This window comes from Mustela lutreola, chromosome 1 (assembly GCF_030435805.1).
Source record: "Mustela lutreola isolate mMusLut2 chromosome 1, mMusLut2.pri, whole genome shotgun sequence".
Taxonomy (NCBI): Eukaryota; Metazoa; Chordata; class Mammalia; order Carnivora; family Mustelidae; genus Mustela; species Mustela lutreola.
The window spans coordinates 129592244-129616580 of NC_081290.1; the positions used below are offsets into that span (position 1 = coordinate 129592244).

General features: G+C 33.8%; 1 protein-coding gene across 13 annotated transcripts in view; it reads left to right on the forward strand.

Moving 5' to 3' along the window:
* Positions 1 to 24337, forward strand: part of RAPGEF2 (Rap guanine nucleotide exchange factor 2) — a 234978-nt gene that overhangs the window by 121443 nt on the left and 89198 nt on the right. For 10 of the 13 annotated variants that reach the window (XM_059174198.1, XM_059174185.1, XM_059174188.1 and 7 more), the window contains one exon: positions 1478 to 1495. The exons of the other annotated variants lie outside the window; for them this stretch is intronic. In XM_059174198.1, coding sequence (XP_059030181.1) covers positions 1478 to 1495 — 18 coding nt within the window. The remainder of the gene's footprint in view (positions 1 to 1477; positions 1496 to 24337) is intronic. 13 annotated transcript variants of the gene reach the window in all.

Below are 24337 nucleotides of genomic sequence, written 5' to 3' on the forward strand. Positions count from 1 at the left end.
ATGAATATTTAAGCAGTTTGACCACCAGCTACCCGCCTACTCCTTTCACTACCCATGCACTATTTTAATTTAACATGATTTTTATAGTTGAATCATTTCATTGAGCTCCTTTGGAAAGGGTAGCTTTTTGCTCATTATAAAGAGAGCTTTGTTTATCCTTTGGAGAGACTTGGTATTTAAAAAAAAAAAAAAAAATGAAAGGTTTTTTTGTTGTCATTGTCTATAAAAGAAGGTAGTATTTTTAGTGTTGATATAGCATCATGGAAGAAGAAAATTTGGATTAAAAATAGTGGCATATATTAATAGTTCCATATATTATTTTAGCCTGATGCTAATATTGTTAATATTCTTTCTGCTCTGGAATTTTTCCTAATCAGATTCCATACTAAAATAGTGGGAGTGTGAAGTACTTAAAATTTAGTGTTAAAGCTGATTGGTTTAATTTTATAGTAGTGTTTTTCACACTTAAGTTGGGGGAAACCTATAACTGTTTTTCTCTTTTATTCCCGTTTGTTCCCCCTTTTATGAAATATTTAGCTTTCCCTATGTGACTTCCCTTTTTTGGTCTGATCTAAAAAAAAGTGTGCAGTGTTTTTTATTATTCTAAGATTACTTTTTATTTTAATTTGATGAGTTTTTTTTTTTTAAGATTTTATTTATTTACTTGACAGGCAGAGATCACAAGTAGGCAGAAAGGCAGGCAGAGAGAGAGAGGGGGAAACAGGCTCCCTGCTGAGTAGAGAGCCCGATGCAGGGCTTGATCCCATAAGCTTGACCTGAACCGAAGGCAGAGGCCTTAACCCCCCAAGGCACCCAGGTGCCCCATAATTTGATGGTTTTAATAAATATCTTACCTGGTCAACAAGTACTTTTATTAGGGAGTATTCAGTGCTAGGATGAAAAATTTAGTTTGATTACTAATCATTTAATAGCTTACTAATATGTGACATGTTGGTATTAATTTTACTAAGTGAGTTCAGATTGGTAGCATCATAGTCATAATTGAAAATATTGGATCCTTTTTTGTGCGTGCAAGGTGTGTTTTTATTATACTTCTATAATATTATTTCACCTAACTACATGATTTTAGTATAGAAAACAGCAAAATTTTATTGTGTATATGGTGCCACAAGATAAAAAAATAAAATAAAAGTTACTATTCTTTATTAGTCCTAAGTTATAGTTACTTATTCTTAACAGAAATACTTCCCTTTGAAAGAACTGTAGTAAGAGTGGGACTGAGGGTGAAAAGTTTATTTGGAAAATGCATGGTCATACTTCACAGGTGATTTTAAATGATTTCCAGTGCATTTCAAGTGCATGGCTAGAGAACATTATGCATACAGCCAATTCTATATGGTCATTCTTAACCTAATTTTAACATTATCTTCGTTTTGGCAGATATACTATAGCATGTCTGATAATGTTCATCTTTTCCTTTCCTCCTTTATGGCACTCATTTCATTTTGGCTCAAAGGAATGCACTAAATCTCAGGTATTGTAATTTGTGTGTGGTCTCCTAATACTAACCTAAGTTTATTTGTGAATTTGCATTGTAATTAATGAGTTTATAATATTGATATGTTTGGCTTGGTCTTGTCCTTTTGTATTTTGTCCTGATTCAGTAAAATCTCTTAAAGCTGCTAGTGGTTTAAGTGATGGCACAGTCTCCTTAATTTATGCAGGTGTAGTGATGGATTGTCCACCCTGTCTACTGTAGTTCCACCCAAGTGCAGCCTACTTAGTTTTTGGTTTTCTTTTCTTTTTTTTTTTTTTTTAAGAAGGAGTGGAAGCACTGTTCTTAACTAACATGATTTGTAAGTGAAGAAATGAAGAGGAAAAGATAGGTAGACATAATGGAAATTTAATTGCTTTTTATGTGAAAGCTTATGGGAAACCCATTAGAAATTTACATTTTAAATGCTATAGGTAAAAGCTTTAAATTTCAGGAATCCCAATATGAAAGCATTTTGGGAGAGTACTAGCAAAATTTTAGTCAGAAAGAATAAAGGCTTAGTCAAAAAGGAAATGAGAATTTAAAAATGCTTCTGTTTTCTTATTTACACTTTATTTTTAACCAGAATTCATGCTTTATTTTATTCTAGAAGCCTATAATAATATCTTTACTCATTTCTTTCATGCCAACACATGACTAATTTATGATTTTCAGTGTTAACTCTTGAAATGGTGGGTCAGATTGGGGGTTATCAGGGAATTTGGAGTAAAGGAAGGAAAACCAATTTTATCTTTGGAAAGGAATTGGTTAAGTAACTCATAGAATCTTATGGTTGTGTTTTTTTATTGCCCAGGAAAAAGATCATGTATGATTTAGTTGACATTAGAAGAACTCTGCTGTCAATATAATAATGTCTTTGGCTGTTTTAGTAAACTTGCCTGAAATAATGAAATATTTGTATAGAATTTCAAATTAAAATGAGGCAATAACTTTATGTTCTGTGCAAGAGAATGCATATTAAAATGCCACAGGTGTCATGGCTGCTATATGGTACTTGAGAAGCACTGCTCTATTTTAGATGATATGATAAATCTTAGACATTTTCATCCTATTTGTAACTTTAATAAAATTTTCATGTAATTGTATACTTTTAAAAATTGCATCAGTGTTTTGGACTTTTATCTGGTAAAAGTATACTCTAAACATATATAAATTTAATATTTTAAAAGATATATCAGTACATAATTAATCTTTCTCTTTTTTAATATGAAAAATTACTAGTTAGTCTAATTCCCATTTAGAAGTAGGAATTGAATTGAAAATATACACTGAGTTATGATATATACTTTATGTACACTTTTTAAAATTAAATGTGTTGCAGTAATTTAAAAGAGATTATAATAATTTTCTTCAGAAACAAGAGTACTCAAATAGTCCATGTGGAGTGTTTTCTAGACATTTTTCCAAGGCAAGTGTATGAGGTTTGCAGAGAGAATAATAAGCATTTTAAAATGCAGTGAGAAGGGGATATGGGAGATGGCTTTCATTACCATTTTCCTACATTTTGGTGCTGTGAGGTTGAGGCTGTATTTAATATTGCTAGAAAAGAGGATGTGGCATGAATTTTCAGTCTTAAGGTAGATAATGAAAATAGAGGCAGGTAGTAGATAAGGTTCTTGGCAGAAGCTGGAAGATTTGGGGTCAGTCACTTTAGACTTGGACAAGTTTATTTTGTGTCTGGGTTCAGATTAGGGTAGAGGGAAAACCTTTATTTTACCCAAAATTACAGACCCTGCCTGTCTATGTTTATGGGCGATTTATTCCAGGAGTTTGTGATTTATTCTAGAAGATACTTAAGGGGAGGACTTAACTTACCTGATTGCAGTGATGGGGAAACTGGTACATACTTGTTTTGTCATCTTATATTTCTTTTTTTATTTTAATAAAAAGAGAGCTCTGCCCTCTTCTCAGTTTAGAAAGAACAAAATTGTACAGATATATTAGACTGAAGACTGCAGAAAACCTGTCCTGTCTATACCATGGAGTTTACATGAACCAACAGACATTTCAGTCTAGCAAGGCTAAAAGGATTGAAATGCTCTTGATGCTTTGAAGTTCTGATTGACATTCCACTTCCCATTCCTACTTACCCCAACAGATGGCTCTATTTTTTTTAATAGTTTAATTAGCAAACATTTTTAGAGTATTATCAATGTATGTACTACTGTTCTAAAACATTTCACATAAATTAAATCGTTTAGTATACATAACTGCCCTGTGAGGAATGGATTATTATTACTACTGTTTACAGATTAAGAAATGAAAGAACAAGATGAGGGGATATGCTTAAGGATACACAGCTAGTAAGTAATAGAACCAAAATTCTAACCCCAGAAGTCTGGCTAGAGTCAAAGCTTTTCACATCACTCTATACAGCAAAATACAATAAGCTCAATGAAGGAAAGTGACCTCTTTTAAAATATGGGGGGAAAAAAACCCCAAAAGTAGATTACATATTTAAAGGATTGGTATTCCTCAGCTGTATAACTTCTTAGCTAAACATTTTATGGATTTGATTTAGTTCAAGTAATATTTGGAAATGTCTGTGACTAGTAATTGTTAGGATGAGAAGAGACAGTCAAAATCCAAGATGGCCTTGTGACTTTTAATTTTGTGTTTTTCTTGTTGTTTTAATCTTGGAATGTTTTATTTGATCAGGTGTAAGCACACTCACATTGTCCCAAAGGACATTTTCCCAAGGAATGGCTCTGCTTGCAAATTTGAATTAGGAGGATTTGAACACAGTATAACATAAAACATACTCATAAAGTTTTAATCAATGCAAAATTTTTGAAGTAATGGAAACCAGTTGATCATATAAAAAGATATCTTCCACACATTTCATTAGTAGTCCTTTTCTACAATATGGATATATACTTCAGAGCACTGTTTAATAATTATGTATTATATTTTTCAGTAGATTAGGCTTAGTTTAAAATTCTTGGTGCAGATGCATAAGAAGTAATAAAAAATAGTGCATAAAATTAAGTTAATATAATGTAGGTTGAATACAATGTAATATTAACATAATGGGATTAAATTTTGAGTTACAGTCAGTGATAATATAATTATCAGTAAAATGTGGCACCAGTGTAATAAGATTGATCAATGCATGAGGCTTATGAAAATGAATCCTATTTTTTTATAAGGTTATTCTTTAAAATAATATAAGACAAGTTCTATTTCTAATAATATTTATATAATCATTCCTATGTTATATCTTCTATTTCTCTGAAGTAGACTTTTTTTTTAACTTTTTTTTTTTAATTTTTTATTTTTTATAAACATATATTTTTATCCCCAGGGTACAGGTCTGGGAATCACCAGGTTTACACACTTCACAGCACTCACCAAAGCACATACCCTCCCCAATGTCCATAATCCCATCCCTTTCTCCCAAACCCCCTCCCCCCAGCAACCCTCAGTTTGTTTTGTGAGATTAAGAGTCACTTATGGTTTGTCTCCCTCCCAATCCCATCTTGTTTCATTTATTCTTCTCCTACCCACTTAAGCCCCCATGTTGCATCACCACTTCCTCATATCAGGGAGATCATATGATAGTTGTCTTTCTCTGCTTGACTTATTTCGCTAAGCATGATACACTCTAGTTCCATCCATGTTGTCGCAAATGGCAAGATTTCATTTCTTTTGATGGCTGCATAGTATTCCATTGTGTATATATACCACATCTTCTTGATCCATTCATCTGTTGATGGACATCTAGGTTCTTTCCATAGTTTGGCTATTGTGGACATTGCTGCTATAAACATTCGGGTGCACGTGCCCCTTTGGATCACTACGTTTGTATCTTTAGGGTAAATACCCAGCAATTGCACTACTGGGTATTTACCATGAAGTAGACTTTTTTTTAAAGATAGATTTAAGTTGGTTTCATTTATAGTTAAGGACTACTTGATAGGTTTGGTTAGTTTCAAAAATTGTTGGATATTGAAACAAATGAAAAATTACAGTATTTGTGAGATTATGCACTTTTATTTTACAACAGTCTTGTTGACATGGGCAATTGTTATTGCATTAGAAATTTTGTTTTCACTCATGTTTGTCTTTGCTTTTTCAGTTTTTTATTTAATTTTTTACTGAAGTCTTAGTTTAATTCAATACTAGCTGCTTAACAGTAAGAGAATATGTTTTGTGTAATATATCAGTGACTTGTATATTTACTAAATTTCCTAGAATATTAAGGTCTTAGCATTTTAACTTGTAACAATCAGTTCACATCATACTACACCTATGATTTATTCATATAATGGTATTTTGAAAATCTGTTGATATGCTTATGTAGAAAATATTCACATATAGGGGAAATTTCTTAATTGTTTTGATATTTCATTCTTCTTTAAATCCAAAAGACATTTGTTCACTTAATTAAACCTAAAGTCCTCTCTGTGAATTGTAATTGGGTGGAATTTCAGGAAATGTGTGTATTTTCTTTCTTGTATTACAGAGAGGAAACCTCAGTATTTTCATTTACATATTTTATTCATTTAATGAATATTTATCAAGTACCCACCTTGTTTCAGGTTTGTGCCAGGTTCCAGGGCTATAAGGGTCTACTGAACAGGCATATTTTGCCCTTATTGTCCTCTTAGTTTCATAAGGGATATAGATAGATAAATGTGCAACTAAAATATAGGGAATTCTAAATACAGTGGAGGCACATAGACAGGGCACTTGAGAAATCAGGCATAATTTCTCAATATCCTGGCTCAAAGTGAAATATTCTTCAATCCAGGAAAGCCCAATGGAAATGTGAGAACTGAATTGATAAAGAATGTAAAAGAGAGGTGTGGAGAGAGTGTTAGATAGTAGTGATGTGTATATTAAAAAAAAAAAAAGGCACAAGTTTTGCTAGATCCTAGTTACTGTATGCATGCCTGATGTTTTATGTTGGCATCGGAGTCTTAGAGTGTCAAAATACTCTTCGCTTTTCACACCCATTATCAGCAGGTTTACTGGTTCCTCTTCACCTAGATGATGTTGCATTTTAAAATCCTGCAGAATGCTCCCTGTGGAAAGGTCTTTGAACAATAGGTGGACGTAACAGTTCTGTGCCATATGTGCTGCAATTTCTAACAAAATGCAGCGTGGAAAAACTGCTGCAGTGGGCTCCATTTCCTTGCTTTGGGGGGACTGTTTCCTCCTTGCAGTTATAACCAGGTATTTATGTTCATTTAATTTATACAGATTAGGAAATTATACTAGAGCGTGTATATTGAAATTGAAATGTAAATCAGGAAATAGTTTAAAACATGAAATGATTTGTCTTGTGCTATTAACAGCATGCATTGCAAATTCATGCAAGGCAGTTGAGAATAGTATGCAGTGTGCTGTTTACCCAAGTTTCAGCTTCTGTTGGAGGATGTCTATTTTTATATATTACATCATCTCTGCTGCAGAACTCCCGTGTCCACTGGGATTTACTGTTCTTTCATTCCATTTTGAAAGAAAGCTTGTATTGATGTCATAATTGGACCCATCTTTTGGTTGCACTTGGAGATTGAAAGTAATAAGGGTGTTGTGTAGCAAGTCATAAAATATTTCAAGCAATTTATTTGTCAAAAAGACCACTGCTACTTTGTCTTGCCTCTAATTGTGAACACTGGTGGCTCTCTGTGCTTGTATATGTTTTAAATATACTTGGCTAAAATTTAGCTTTTAGTCTGAGCAGCAAAGATCCTTTTCATCTTAGACTTTCATTTCTTATGTGAGATCTTCGTGAGATTTTACAGTGCTACATGCTGATTTTGAAAAATGTCTCTTTTCTTTGGGAAAATCTACTTTGATATTCAGGCTTATTTCCTAACAGTGCTGAATTTATCTTTTTACAATTAAGTTATCAGTAAGTTGTCTGTTTCATTGTTTGAAATATCAGGTGACTAGAAATGTTCTCTTTTGATTTTGAATCCAGTGTTAAAACATTATTAGCTAGAAATGCCTTTCTGTTAGCTAGAAGATATTCTGGAAGAAACTCTAGTTTTGTATCTAGTGTATAGGTGTTAGGTTTATGTCACTTGTGAAAGGAAATATTTAAACTAATCATTAAAATGCCTACTATCTGTTATACATATTTATGTATGCGAGATCTCCCCTTTTTCTCTCCAGAAAAATTAGTCATTATCCATGTCACAGTAGTAAACCTTTTTTCAAACCTTTGCTGTAAAAAAACTGATGAAGAGCAAACTTAATTTTTTAAAAATAATAGCTTTATTGAGTTATTATTCACATACCGTACAGTTTACCTATTTAAAGTGCATAATTCAGTGGTTTTTCTTTTCTTTTTTTATGTAGGAAACACATAACATTAAATTTGCTCTCTTAACCACTTTTAAATGTATAGTTCAGTAGTAGTTCTGTAGTAAACTTTTGACTGACTCGAACATACACAGTTTACATTGTACCTAATAGCTTTTGTGGTTTAAATTACACAGAGGCTGAAAAATGAGATATTTTGGAAAAAAAAAATTATAGAATCTATTGAGTAATTGTATTAGAGCAGTTTCTTATAGGCTTAGTACAGGATCAAGTAGTCCTTTATTTTTCTTATGTCTTCCTTTCTCTCTTTGAAGTGCAACATAGGGATGTAATATGGAATTTGGAATTGCTAGCCTAGAGGAGAAATGATGTGACAGTAGAGTGAGCCAATCTGAATTATGAATTGCTCCTTGGAATGACTGACTAGCAGACTGATTGAGAAGGGAAGATTTTCAAGGATGAAAAAGAAAATACTCAGATTGTCCTGATTTTTATTTAGATGTCTGTGAGGATAGGTAATGATAATTGGTCACTTGTGGTTTTGGTACAATCCAGAAGCCATTTGCAAATGTTAGAAAATAAAAGTTAAAATCTCAAAATAAGTTGTAACATTTTCCTTTTACTAATTATTAGCATACTTTTACTTTCTATCCATTTCTTTATACAGTTTTTTATACTGAACCTTAAAAAAGCTCTATCATCAAGAATTTTGGAGTACTCAGGAAGTTTTTGGAGAAAAAAGTTCATTTTGCCATTTGTTAATTTGTGACATAAGCATGAGCATCCCAACTAACTGGGATGTAGAGAATACTTGGGCATTATTGATATTCTTGAGGATATTGATGTCCTTGACAGTGGGCATTATTGATGAGCACTTGATAGCTTCAGTCTTTCTATGTCTCCTTCATATAACCATTTTCCTAACTTTAATTAGACCAGAAGAGTATATGCAAGTAATCATTCCGCAAGTAGTTTAAGCTGTTAGAGGGTTCAGCTGAAGTTGTATTTCATGTAAATACAGAATTTTGTTTTAAAGGAATCTATGGATGTTTGATAACTGTGTAATCTTTAAAAGAGCAAAAAGGCTGATTATTTTCTAGTTCATGTCTTAGAGCTGTAGTTGTCAAAGTTTTTCATTTCAGGACTCCTTTATACTCTTAAAACTTTTTGAGAGCTCCAACAGGCTTTTGCTTTATGAGTTATCTATATCATTGTTTGCCATGCCAGAAATTAAAACTGAGAAATCTAAAAATATTTCTTAATAGTAACCTATTATATATTACATAAAGGTTTTTTAGTGAAATTGCTTAATATTTGGCCTGATAAAAGCAGCTGGATTTCCAAATGAACTTCTGTTTTCAATCTGTTATGATATACTCTTTTGCTTCAAGTGTAGAAAGTATATGAAGAAAATCTGACTTCACACAGGTAGTTGGAAAAGGCAGTGGTATTTTAACAGCTTTTTCAAATAATCTTACTGATATACTTCACCAAAATTTGTCACATGGTTGTTTCTTAAAAATTTAGTTGCAATTAAGAATGTAAAGCTGTGTCAGTGAAGTTACTCTTTTATTAAAGCCCATTGGTCTTACTTACCCATGGGTCTATTTACTTATATATGATTTTGTAACATCATGCATTGGTCAGTAAATTAGGTTGTCACCTGAATTTTGGCATGTTATACAGTATTTTAAAAATCACATTTATTCATGTCATCACTACCAGTCTCACTAAAAAAGCCTCACTTTATTGGGAAGCTGTCAGGTTTATGGTGTTGGATATAAATTTTGCAAAAGTCTGATTTTTACTTGAAAGCTAAAATTTTGTCATTGGCAAACAAAGTACTATCAGCTGTTTTCCTTGAAGTGAGAAGCTCAGTTTGTTCATTTTCAAGAAGATATCTGCCAGGTATCTACTATCGAACAGTCGTAGTTTGTCCATTGCTTGTTCTTTAAAGTAAAAATAGTTTTCCCCAATGCAGAGGCCCTTCTGAACAGAGTCCTTTGTGACTTCATAGGTCCCACACCCATGAAGCTGACCCTAACCTTGTTTCCTGTGTGATTTTCTCACTACTGCCTTGTCCTCCTTGCTGCTTAATTCCTTTATAGATACTGGGAGAAAATGGAAAGATCCCAAGCTATCTTTGAGTGGAATCAGAAGAATTTTAAAATGCTTTACATTAAATAATTGTGTTTTAAATGTATTAATTATGTTGGGTGGTTACCAATAATCCATTTTGTAGTTACTGTAGTGATTTTTAAAGATAGACATTTTTACTTAATTTATTGAGCATTTCTCATTTAGAAATGTTTTTCTTTAAAAAAAAAAAAAGAGAAAATTGTTTTTTTCCCTTTAGGTATTTTATCTACTCATGATCTCCCCCCAAAAAGGCTAAACACCCCTTCCCTATTAAGATGATTATGAATCATTATGTGGAATTTAACAATACTTAAAATGCTTATGTCCAATTTTGTATGGTAGTGAAAATAATAATAATGATAACTGTAAAATGTCTGTTAGATAATATTTAAAAATGGATTTGGGATCTTATGCCAATATCAGTAAGACTAGTTTTAAGTCCTCGTCCCCCAGTACCCTCAGGGAGGAAAAAAAAAAAAAGATCATCGTGGATAGTTTTAACAACATCCTGTGACTGATCATAGTTGATGTTCAGCATAATTTAATCCAATTTATTACAGATTGTTTCAGCTTGATAGTACAAAATAAATAAATAACCTAGCAGTATGTTTAAAACTTTTTCTTCTCAAAACTCCACTTACTATTTTTTAGAGTTGGATTCTTTTCTCTTTGTTTTCCTCTACTTTGAGTACCTATTTTCTTTCTCTCTACCTTTATCTACTGACTCTTTTTGTTTTGTGTCAAATAAAGAGTCTGCCTTCAATCTTTTCCATCCACTTATTCTGCTTACGTTAAGACATTAGGGGCTGGATTCCTTTGTCATCACACAGTGTGATTTACCACTGATTGTGCTCACAGGTTCAATATGATTCAGTAATCAACTACTAAAGCAAAATATCTGACAGGATAGAGCTGCCTTTGGAAAGGGACTGAAAGTGTCCCTGCTCCACAGATTTCAAATTGTGGGTCGGTTTCCCTTAATGAAAGCTGAAATGTCCACATGAATATTTTATGCGGTTAGTGGTTACTATAGATTCGTGTATCATTTCTCACATAGAGAAATGTCTCCTTGATATAGTGGTCTCATTTTCTTCCCTACTGTATTTTTACCTTTATTGTAAATACCATGTTTTGCAGTCATTTGGGTATAATATATTAATATCTTAGAGTTCTTGTTTTTGTTTTTAATCTTACAAGTCCACTGGGTTGGGTGGCATATATTTTTAAACTTTGGTCCAACAGATTTTTATTTTGCTTTTTGTCATTGAAAAATCTATAAAATATAAGAAAAACAGATTTTGTTGTATATTTGTTCTAAGGCAGTCTTTTAGTGAGCAGTTTCATGTGATGAACGATTTTGCTTAGGTCAGTCACACTGTTCAGCAGTTCATCCCTGAATTCTTGTTTTCTAACTTAACCACTTAGTCTTGGGGTCAAACGTAGAATGAATAAGTGACTGCCTTACTCTGTTTAATATTTAATTATAGATTTATGGTTATGTGTTCATACTATGAACTGCTACTTTATGGCACAACCAGGAGATATAATCTTCCATGAATATGATCCATCTGGCCAGTTGTGAATAATTCTGACAATTATAATAGTCTTACATATACAATTAATTATTTGAGTATTATTTAAAAATCATCTTTCACTTAAGAAAATCATATTTCACTTACCTTCTCCTAAACTTGGCAACTTTTAATTTATGAGCTAAGGATGTTAAAAATAGTGGTAATTGAAAATTTCAAAGTGAAACTAAAATATGTAGGTAAAATACTCTGTTTGCCTTTTTAGAGCATTTAAGGAGAGGGAAAAATTAGATGTGTAATTTGGACTTTGTTCATTGATTTATGAGAAGGACAATTGAATGTTGTCATCTTAAAGCTCATATGGTCATATATTGTAAGCTGACTTCGTTTTCAAGAGAACACTTAAGTAATTTCTCTGGCATCTAAAATATTTTCTATATTGAGACAGTCTTCTATATTTAATTATTTCCAGGCAAATTTACTTGGAAGCATTTCCTGTCTGGAATATATTTAATTACAGTAGAGGGACAGTCACAGTTATATTCCTGATTGTGAAGCCTTTTATAAACATTGTCATTGTCTCTTAGAATGAAGATTATCCAGCCATTATGAAAACCTACACATTTTGATTTTTTTTTTTCTTTTTTTCTTTTTTTTTTTTTTGAGAGGGAAAGAGTAGCGGGGGAGGGGTAAGGGTAGAGGAGGAGAGAGAATCTTAAGCAGGCTCTACACCTAGTGCGGAGCCCAAAGTGGGGCTCAGTCTCAGAACCCTGAGATTATGACCTGACCTGCAGTCAGGAGTTGGGACACTTAACCAACTGAGGCACCCAAGACATTGGATCTTAAAAGTGAGAGTATGTTTGTTAAAAGTTAAACTCCTAAAGAGAAATAGCCTTTAAAAGCAGATAGTATCTCATATGCCATAGTATACCTTTTGCACAGTATAGTATATGTTAGGTGCTCAGCAGCATCTTGGTTATACATTGGTGTCTTTGGATCAAACTCATAAAGTTAGTGTTACTGACTATTTCTAGGAGTGGTATTATACATCTACCTGCCTTAACAGTTCTTACGCAAGGATATTTGCACAAGGATATTAATCCCAGCCATTGTTACAGTATTAAATAATGGAATCCTCAAAACTTGAGTGCAACTGACATTTTAGAATATCTTGGAAAGAATAAAATTTACCCTTATTGAATCCTTAAGATATATTCCAATTGGCTAGGTATTACCTCATATATTTTGTCAATTAAACTTTGTATTTCTAAACACTTAGGTGATGGTGTCTCCACTGATAGAAGAAAAGCATGCTAAGGTCAAAGAGACTAAGTTACATGTTCAATATTTATGGTACTCAGAGTCAAACCTAGACATCTGTCTTTTCCATTCCTGATATTTAAAATTATTTATTTTTAAAAATGAACTTAACATATTTTGCTTTTACATTACTTGAACTTTAAATTTGATTTGAAAGAGAAGTGTGTCAAATAATTCAGCCACTTTAGATGCCTGCTCTTTAAGTACCTTGAAAAGACATAGGCTACAGCATAGAATGTCCAATGTGAAAAATAATTACTAATTATATTGGCAATAATTTAGGCTTTGGTCGATTCATCAGTATTTTTGTTACAAGTACTTTTCCTTTTTAAACCGTATCTCTCATTAGTAAAGCACAGCATTTACCCCCTCTTTGACCTTTAGTTTCATTCCAATATAGAAATGAGTTTTTACTGTTGAGCAGTACCATTTTGTAGCAAAGGTGACTATTTAATTAATGTATTTTAAGTTAGTTTCACTAATATTATAAGTAATAAAGGCCAAATCTTGCTGAAAGATTTTTTTGTAAGTATGACTTTTTAATGAATCAAAACAACTTACAGTTGTCTGAAAGTAGTCATAATTTTTAGAGATGAAAAAATAAAGTCATGAAATTGTTTGGTTCTGCACAGAAAATATTGTAAGTTTTGGTAATATTTAAGAATACTGAAAATATTAGTAATATTAAGGGATTTAAAAACATTTTATAAAGCTGATTAGTTATGTATAATATTTAATCAATTATTGCTAACATTAAGAAAATCATTTTTCACTTACCTTCTTCTAAACTTGGCAACTTTTAATTTATGAGCTAAGGATGTTAAAAAAAACTTCTAATCTGTGGTCTAATTAGCACTATAATTTTTAAAAAGTAAGAGCATTTTATTATTTCCCCTCTAACTGCCAACATAAAGAAGACAGAAATCTCAGAATAAAGGAATAGTTACTACCAGGAAATCTTATTACAAGATAGATTTATTTCATTCAGTGGGTCTCTCTTCTTTTCTCTATCATAACGTCCCTTTTATCCCCGTTTTGCCACCAGCTAATGTTTGGTAATAGCTGCAATAGAGAGCTCAGTCAGTTAAGTGTTTGTCTTCGGCTCATGTCGTGATCCCAGAATCCTGGGATGGAGTCCCGCATCAGAATCCTTGCTCAGCTGGGAGCCTGCTTCTCTCTCTACCTGCCCTGCCTACCATTCCCCCTGCTTGCATGCTCTCTCTGACAATAAATAAATAAAATCTTTAAAAAGAATAGCTGTGTTAGATAACCTTAAACACTTGAAAGGATTTTAGTTATCTCCTAACCACTTAATACAATTTATTTTTCTCTATAGAATCACTGACATTCAGCCTCTGCTGTAAGATTTTTAATTATAACTAGCACTGATATTTGCAAGATAGTCCTTACATAATGTGTCAAAATTGTACCCTACTGCCTAGTATAAAGTAAGGGTTTAGTAAATCATTAATAGTTATTATTTATTATAGGGAAGGGCTAATTATGAAGAAACTTTTCCTTCTGTTTAGCTGAAATCTGCTTCTCTATAATTTTAGTTCATGGTTCTAGATTTCTTCTAGAAATCTAGAAATGAATATTCATGTTCCATTTTCATATAACTGTGCTTCAGATAAAGAGACCTTAAGCCTTTTCTAGGTTAAACATGTCTACTTTTCTGAACACCTTACATCTTGGTTTTCTGCTCTTAGTACTACAGTTACTCATCATTTCTCCTAAGTTAGGATGTCTGGAACTGGTTGCTACCACTTACACAAGGTCCTGCAGTACCCTACAGTGCAGATTATAGGAGAACTTTGTTTTTCTTGCCCTGGACATTATATGTCTGATAACCCATGATTATATGACAGTTGTAAGGTATTCTGTATTGGATCATATGGAGCTTTTAGTCAGCTTCATTTTAGAGGTAAGACTTCATACCTCCTCCCATTCCTGTGAATTATTCCTCTAAGCTGATATCCCTTATATTGTAATTGGGCAAGTGACATTTTGATAATATGCATGTAGTTGTTTATATTTATCCCTGTTAAATTTAAATTTTCTGGTTTTAGCCTAGTCTTCTCACCTGTCAAATTACTTAAAACACCTGATTTTGTCAGTGAATAAATTGGACATCTTTTATGGTTATAATATTATCCTGTGCATTTCATCATCTTAAAGCTGGTGTAATAATATTTCACAGGGTGGTTTTGAAAAAATTTAAGTGGAATCAGTTATGCATTCATTCTTTTCTTGAAAAATTACTGTGTGATAAGTGTAAGATAAAGCATAGTTTGTTATTAACAGTATCAAAACCAAATAAAGTGTATGGCCCCTGCCTTCAGCTCACCTATATTCCAGTTTGTGATCAATAGTCTCTTTTTATTAAAAAAAAATGGAGGCATAATTAATAATTCATGTGCTCATGTAAAATATTAACCATAAGGGAATAAATTACATGCCAAATTAGTAATAAAGATAATAATTGCTATTGAACTTGGAGTATTGCCTTGTGAAATACTGTAGTCAGGAGCTCACACTGAGTACCAGTGTATAAGGACTTCACCTCTATAACTCAGCATTTCAAGCTGAAGTCTGGTGTTTTCTTAAAGTAGGTTCTGGGAAACGAAATAAGCTTTGTTAAATTAGCTGTTACAGTCTATTCATTTTTTGAATATCTGCATTGGAAAAGCCCCACTCTTGATGTTGGAAGTTCTCACTGATTTACAGTCTACTTTATTTCCTTTTTTGGCATGTGTCCCATTTTATGCTTTCTTTTAATCTTTCTCTTCTAACATGCATCATGTAAATACTGGGCATACTTATTATGGATGGGTTACTATGTTAATTTTCCAATTATCAATCACGGGTATCACAAACAGTATGTTATCAGGAACTTTTCTTTTTATTAAAGAAATAGCCTATAGTAGCCACCAAAAAACTGTAGAACTGATCAATGAATTCAAATAAAAGGTTACAAAATCAATCTACAGATTGATTGCATTTCTAGACACTAATGAAGTAGCAGAAAGAGAAATTAAGGAAACAATCTCATTTACAATTGCACCAAAATAGTAGGATACCTAGGAATAAACCTAACCAGGGAGGTGAAAGACTTATACTCTGAAAACTAAAAAGCACTCATGAAAGAAATTCAAAATGACACAAAGAAATGGAAAGACATTCCATGCTCATGGATTAGAAGAACAAATACTGTTAAAACATCTATACTACCCAAAGCAATCTACACATCCAGTGCAATCCATATAGAAATACCAAAAACATTTTTCACAGAACTAGAACAAACAATCCTAAAATTTGTATGGAAACACAAAAGACCCTGAGTAGCCAAAGCAATCATGAAAAAGCAAAGCTGGAGGCATCACAATTCTTGACTTCAAGTTATATTACAAAACTGTGGTAATCAAAACAGTATGGTACTGGCACAAAAATAGACACCTAGGTCAATGGAACAGAATAGAAAAGCCAGAAATAAACCCACAATTATATGTTAATTAATCTTTGACAAAGCAGGAAAGAATATCCAATGGGAAAAATACGGTTTCAAAAAATGGTGTTGAAAAACTGGACAGTAACCTGCAAAAGAAAGAAACTGAGATACTTTATTCTATACATGAAAATGAATTCAAAAGAAGGAAGGACCTAAATGTGAGACCTGAAACCATCAAAATCCTAAAAGAGAGCACAGACAGTAACTTCTCTGACATCAGAGACTTTTTTCTAGTCCCCAGAGGCAAGGGAAACAAAAGCAAAAATAAACTATTAGGACTATATCAATATAAAAAGCTTCTGCACAACAAAGGACGCAATTAATAAAACTAAAAGGCAATCTGTGGATTGGGAGAAGATACTTGCAAGTAACATATCTAAAAATGGTTAGGGTCCAAAATATATAAAGAGCTTATAAAACTCAACACGTAAAAAGTGAATAATCCAACTGAAAAATGGGTGGAAGACTAGAACAGACATTTTTCCAAAGAAAACTTACATATGGCAACAAACACATAAAAAGATGCTCAATATCACTAACCGTCAGGGAAATGCAAATCAACACTATAACGACATGTCACCTTACACCTGTCAAGAATGGCTAAAATTAACAACACAAGAAACAACAGGTGTTAACAAGGATTTGGAGAAAGGGGAACCCTCATGCACTATTGGTGGGAATGCAAACTGGTGTATTCACTCTGGAAAACAGTATGGAGGTTCCTCAGAAAGTTAAAAATAGAAGTGCTTACTCTGCAGTCCAGTAATTGCTCTACTGGGTATTTACCCAAAGAATACAAAAACACCAATTCAGAGGGATACATACATCCCTATGTTTATAGTAGCATTATTTACAATAACCAAGATATCAAAGCAACCCAAATGTCCATCAATTGACAAATGTGTAAAGAAGTAGAATACACACACACACACAATATATATATACAATGGAATATTATTCAGTCATCAAAAGAATAAAATCTTGCCATTTGCAATAACATGGATGAAGTTAGAGAATATTAATGCTAAGTGAAATAAGTCAGAGAAAGACAAATGCCATATGATTTCACACATGTGGAATTTAAAAAACAAATGAGGAAAGGGAAAAAGAAAGAGAGAAAGAGAGAGAGAGAGAAACCAAGAAACAGACTCTTTAACTATAGAGAAAGAACTGATGGTACCAGAGAGGAGGTGGGTTGAGATTGGGTAAAATAGGTGATAGGGATTTAGGAGGGCACTTGTCATATGGGTACCAGGTGACTATAAACACGGAAAAGAGAAAAAAGAACTTGAGAAGAGAAAAGAATGCCCAGAGGTTTCTTTGGAACCTGTCTTTGAACTATAGCTGGATGAAAGTTTTGGACTCTTACTTAGTTTGGTCTTCCTAAGTGTTAATTGAAGTAACAGGTTCCCAGTATTTGTGAGACCTGTATTTAAATTTAACTCCATACTTACTCAACAATTATTACGTGTCAGGCATTGTGTTGGTATCTTTCATGTATTTCATAATTAAATTATTTGTAATAATGAAATGAAGTACCATTTTTATTTGGTCAAAGTAGAAAAAAAATTGCTTACAAAATCTTTAGGAGGATTTGCAGGGAAGATGTATTTGAGGTATATATTTAGGGATGGCTAGAGAAGATTATGTGAAATGTAGGATTGAGTTATGGTATAAAGAATCTTTGGGGGCGCCTGGGTGGCTCAGCAGGTTAAAGCCTCTGCCTTCGGCTCGGATCATGATCCCAGGGTTCTGCGATCCAGCCTCGCATCGGGCTCTCTGCTCAGTGGGGAGCCTGCTTCCTCCTCTCTCTCTGCCTGCCTCTCTGCCTGCTTGTGACCTCTGTCTGTCAAATAGATAAATAAAATCTTAAAAAAAAAAAAAAAAGATTCTTTGGATAATCAACTTTTCCTTTGAAATCATAGTACTAATGAGGGGGTTCAGGGAGAGAAGAAAAACTTCTGACTATACCTCCTACAATAGCTTTATTTTGTATTGGCTTAGGGCTTTAATTCGTTTGGCATATCCATAGAAAAAACCGCATTTTAAAATGTCATTTCTTTGAACAATAAAATATTAGAAATGAGATTTGTAAAATTTCTTGTTTCTAGATAACAAAGAGTAAATTCTTCTACCTTCTTCTGCAGAATCTCTCCAAAACACTTTGGTCTTTCTTCTCAGGTAGGGGGAATAGGGAGGAAATCGATACAGAGTGGTGGATAAGTGAAGTAAATGATATTGGAGACCTGGAGTTCTATTTTGTATTCTTCCAAACTACCAAACCTATAATTTTACACGGTTTATTTTCTATGAAAAATGAATAAATTATTTTATTGCTTTCCTTGAGTTCTGACCAAGCCTAATTAAAATACATGTAAAGCACATTGAGATCTATGGATAAACAGTATAGATATTATAAATAAATAAACATAATAATCCTAAATGTGGTTAATAATTACTGAGAATAGTCCATTTTTTCTCAGTTTCATAGTAATTAAAAATCAAACACAATAGATGGAAAAATATGAATGAATACAATGGCATTAAATTTAGCATGGAAAGGTCTTACATTAAGTAGTGTCCTGAACTAGTAACATAATCTCTGTCTTTTGGATCTTTGTTACTGATAGAAGTTATTAGATGTTCTTAACATAGGATAGAAGGTTGTTACATGGTCATTTTTCTAGCCATCTATTTAATGCTATTCATTAAATTGAGATGGGTAAGGAATGGAGCAAATAAAACTCCAATTGAGGCTACTTCAAGGTCGAGTATAAGTTCTTGTTTGTATAAAATCTGTAATGGGAGTCTCTTAAATTTTTGGTTTATATTTTATTTCTCAAGTGGTGTTTGACATATTATAGCCTGGCATAATTGTGTTTCAAAAGTACAGGGTAGTAGGAATAGTAAAATTTCAGCATTACAGTCATGAGTTTTAAGATATGTAGGTTGTAGGCACAGAGCCAGATTGTGAGAGAAATCACACCAAGTCTCAGCACAGAAAAGCAGTAGTGCCTGAGGATGTGTGATTTTCTGACATCACCTATCAGGTTCTCCCATTTAGCTTCCTTCTTCAGAGAAGTGACACATTTTCTCAGAGAGAGGCAAGCAATGGCAAACCTTCACATGTAAGGTCAGACACTATCAGCATGGGGGTAATTTGACTTAAACTTGGAGAAGAATTTTTGTCACATGGACATGTGAGACACGGGGTAGATGGATGAAAGTTATAGAACTTGATTATTTAGGTAATGGTTTGGTAACACATTAACTCTGCGTGTGTGTGTGTGTGCACGCCCGCGCACGCACGCACACGCATGTGTGCATGTGGTAAAATATCCACATTTAAACTTACCATTTTAACCATTTTTAAGTGTACATAGTTCAGTGGTATTAAGTACATTCACACTGTTACATGACCATTGCCACCACCCATCTCCAGGATTTTTTCATCCTTCCAAGCTGAAACTCCATACTCATTACACAGTAACTCTTTCTTACTCTCTTCCCCCAGCCCCTGGCAACCACCATCCTCCTTTTGGTCTATGAATTTAACTTCTAGTCTAGGTACTTCATATAATTGGAATTCTATGGTATTTGTCTTTTTCTGGATGGATTATTTCACTTAACATAGTGTCTTCTAGGTTAATTTTTTTAACTTGTTATAGAATTTTATTTCTTTTAAAGACTAAGTAATATCCAATTGTAAGTATATACTACATTTTGTTTATACATTCATTTATAGATGGACACTTGACGTGGATAGCTTGTACCTTTTGATACCATGTACATATTTAAAAGAATATTTTTTAGAGCAGTTTAGATTTACAACAAAATTGCAGGAAAGGTACAGAGATTTCTCATATATCTCCTGCCCCCTCACATGCATAGCTTCCCCCATTATCAACATCACTCACAAGAATGGTTCATTTTTAAACTCAGTATGAACCTACATTGACATATCACATTTACCCAAAGTCCATAGTTTGCCTTAGGGTTCATTCTTGATGTTGTATGTTCAGTGGGTTTGGACGAATGTATAAAGACATCCATCGATCATCATAATACCATACTGAGTATTTTCTTTGTTCTAAAAATATTCTGTGCTCTACCTGTTCATCACCCATAGCAACCACAGATCTTTTTATTGCTTCCATAGTTTTGCCTTTTCCAGAATGTCATATAGTTGGAATCATACAGTATTCAGCCTTTTCACATTGGCTTCCTTCACTTAGTAATACGCATTTATGTTTCCTCCATGTTTTTACACAGTTTGATAGCTCATTTCTTTTTAGTGCTGAATAATACCCCATTGTCTTGCTGTACTACCATTTATTTATCTGTTCATCTCCTGAAATTCATCTTAGTTGCTTCTAAATTTTGGCAATTTTGAATAAAGCTCTTTAAACATCTGTGTAGTTTTTTTGTATAAACATAAGTTTTTATTTTTAAAAAGATTATGTGTGAGAGAGAGAGCAAGAGAGAGAGAGAACACAAGCTCAGGGGAGGTGGGAGGGAGAGTTGGAAGAGGTGAGAAGGAGACTCCCCGCTGAGCAGGGAGTCTGAGGCGCAGGGCTTTTATCCCAGGACTCTGGGATCATAACCTGAGCCAAATGCAGATGCTTGCTTAACCAACTGAGCCACCCAGGTGCTCCAACGTAAGTCTTCAACTCCTTTGAGTAAATATCAAGGAGTGTGATTGCTGGATTACATGATAGGTGTGTTTAGTTTCATAAGAAACCACCACACTGTCTTCTAAAGTGGCTGTACCATTTTACCTTCCTACCAGCAATGAGTGAATTTTCCATTGCTCCAAAACCTCACCAGCATTTGGTGTTGTCAGTGTTTTGAATTTTGACCATTCTAATAGGTGCGGGGTGGTATCTCACTCTTGTTTTAGTTTGCATTTCCCTGATGACATATACATGGAGCATCTTTTAATATGCTTATTTTCCATTTGTGTATCTTCTTTGGTGAGGTGTCTTTTAAGGTCTTTGGCCCATTCATCATGTTTTATCTTACTCTTGGGTTTTAGGAGTTCTTTATCAGATGTGTCTTTTGCAAATATTTATTCCTGATCTGTGGCTTGCCTTCTAATTTTCCTAGTACTGTTTTTTTTCTACAGAGGAGAAGTTCATTTTAATGAATTCTAGCTTAACAATTATTTCTTTCATGGATTGTGTTTTGGTGTTGTATCTAAAAAGGTATTACCATATGCAAGGTTATCTAGGTTTTCTCTGTTATTTTGTAGGAGTTTTATGATTTTGCATTTAACATTTAGGTTTGTGACAGTTCTGAATTAATTTTTGTGAAAGGTATGAAGTCTGTGCCTAGACTTATCTATTTATTGCATGTGGATGTCCAGTTATTCCTGTGCCATTTGTTGGAGAGACTGTGTTTTCTGTATTATATTGCCCATGCTCCTTTGTCAAAGATAAGGGCCATTTACTTTTTTTTTTTTTTTAAAGATTTTACTTACTCATCTATTTGTCAATGAGAGAGTACATACAAGCAGGCAGAGAGGCAGGCAGAGGCAACGAGAGAAGCAGGCTCCTCACTGAGCAAGGAGCCTGATCGGACTCGATCCCAGAACCCCGGGATCATGACCCAAGCCAAAGGCAGCTGCTCAACCAACTGATCCACCCAGGTGTCCCAAGCCATTTACTTTTAAATCATTCATTTGTTTATGGTAGAAAAGCATTTGGGATTTTGATAAGAACTAGTTTACAAGATCAAACATGGTTTTGCTAATGTCCATTCTTGATCATTGAAGATTTTATTCATTCAGAAAAGGCAAGAACCTGTGATGTGTACCATGCTAAAGGGCTACAAGTACAGTGGCACATCGAACCTGATGAACTAATTCCATGATTAAATGTAAAATTAGAACAGTAATAAGTATTATAGGGAAGTGATACACAATATCATGATAACTTTGAGGGCATTTCACCAGAGGTTTTTAGGGGTGGAGTAAGAATCAATCAGGAAATGGGGGGGTGAAGGAATGTTCTAGGCAGAGGAAATACTGTGTAGAAAGACCTTTTTGCTCATTGAAGGAAACAAGAGTAGCCCAGGTGACCTGGAAGACATGAGCATGGCATAATTCTTAAAACCATCTACAAATTTTGCACATTGTAAAAGGAGTTTTAGTCTGTATGCTAGAGCAATGGGAAGCCATTGATTTTTTGTTTGTTTGTTTTTTTAAAGATTTTATTTATTTATTTGACAGAGAGAGAGATCACAAGTAGGCAGAATCAGGCAGAGAGAGAGGGGGAAGCAGGCTCCCCGACAAGCAGAGAGCCCGAAGCGGGGCTTGATCCCAGGACTCTGAGACCATGACCCGAGCCAAAGGCAGTGGCTCAATCCACTGAGCCACCCAGGTGCCCCCCATTGATATGTTTTAATTGAAGAAAGGGCTCAACAGGTTAGGTTGAAATGACCAGATTTTAGTTTTTAAAAGATCTTAGGAAGAGTATGTTGAATGGATAGGGTGGGTGAGGTTAAAATTGAATCCAGACAGTTCAATAAAGACACTTCTTCAATTCTTATGGCAAAAAGTAATGAATGGGATGATAGCAGAAATTAAGAGAAATTTAAGTTTGAGAAAAGGTAGAGGATTTAGTTAATGGGATATTGTGATGGATTGGGCTTTGAGAAAGGTGTTAAGGATAACTCGTAGATGTATAAATTATATAATAGGACCGTGATGGTCCTTCATTGAAGAAGTGTGTGAGATGAGGAAGTGGTAGAAGCCAAAACAGGTAATTCTTGAGAAATTTGGTTATGAGATGGGTTAGTGTGATGGCAGTTATACTGTAGCCATGGGAAAATGTAGGCTCTAAAGAAGGTTTCTGTTCTTTGTTTTGTTTTTGAGATAGATGTGAGAGACCTGAACATATTTAGAAGCCAGTGCAGAGACCTGCTAGTTGTGAGGGAGAGGTTGAATATATGTGGGGAAGAAGGGATATGGATAATATAACAAGTCTATGAAAGGGGTATACTGGGGATGGGCAGGAGAGAAGGATCCAAAATAGTCATGGGCAGGGAGTGGTTGCCTTTAGATAATGAGAGGGGAAAAGAAAAGAGAATAGGATGGGTGTAGTTTTAAGTAGACAAGAAACACAAATTAGCAAGTACTGACAATTTCAAAGTCAATTATTAAAGTTGCTAGATTTTCCATTTCCATTTTCTACTATGTATTCCATTTATAGACAGATTTGCCTATGAGAAATTGACCAGTACTTCAGAGTTAAAATGTCCTTATTCTTTGTCAGCTGTAATGCTGTCTTTCAAATAACCTGCTAACCCAGATGAAATTAAGAGTTAATGGTAAAATAACATATCCTCATTAAATTTAAACTTTACCTCTAAAAGTTTGAATTTTTTAAAAATTGTGAGTGTGTTTATTTTGTTATTATTTGCAACGTGCTGTGTGTGTGCGTGTGTGTGTGTGTGTGTTTGTGAAAATCACATCTTCTAAATTTATATAAAGCTTGTTAAATGTGCATTTTGGAAATTTTTGATAGATACTTACTTCCTGTAGCACAGTAATGTTTGAGGGTGGGGAAGAGGTCACATCCATTCTCTTATCTTCAGACTGGTGAAAAATCATATTTTAGTTCAAAGCTATTCAAGTAAGTCCTTGCTCCGTTTTCCCACCCTGTCTTCAGTGATATTATTTGGAGTCAGCAATCAATGGATTCCATCCCTCTGAGACTTGCTTAACCTGCAGCCGCTGATATAATCCAGGCAAGAGCTTGTTACTTTATCTGAATTGTCCATCGCTACCTTAATGAGTGAAATGGTTAAGTAGAGGAGGGGGCGAGTCTTAAGGAATGTGTGTACCATTTGAGCTAAATATTTCAGTGTATGTAGAGAGAGGGAGGGTGAGAGAGAAATCCACTTACATCACTAGAACTGCATTGAGTGTGAGCCTTGCAGGTTAAGAGACAGACTCCAGTGTCTTGCTTTCTGCAGGAAGCAGCAATGCCGTTTGTTTCCTAAGAGGAATTTTTTATTTAGAAAAGGAAGCTTTCTCTCTACCCAGGA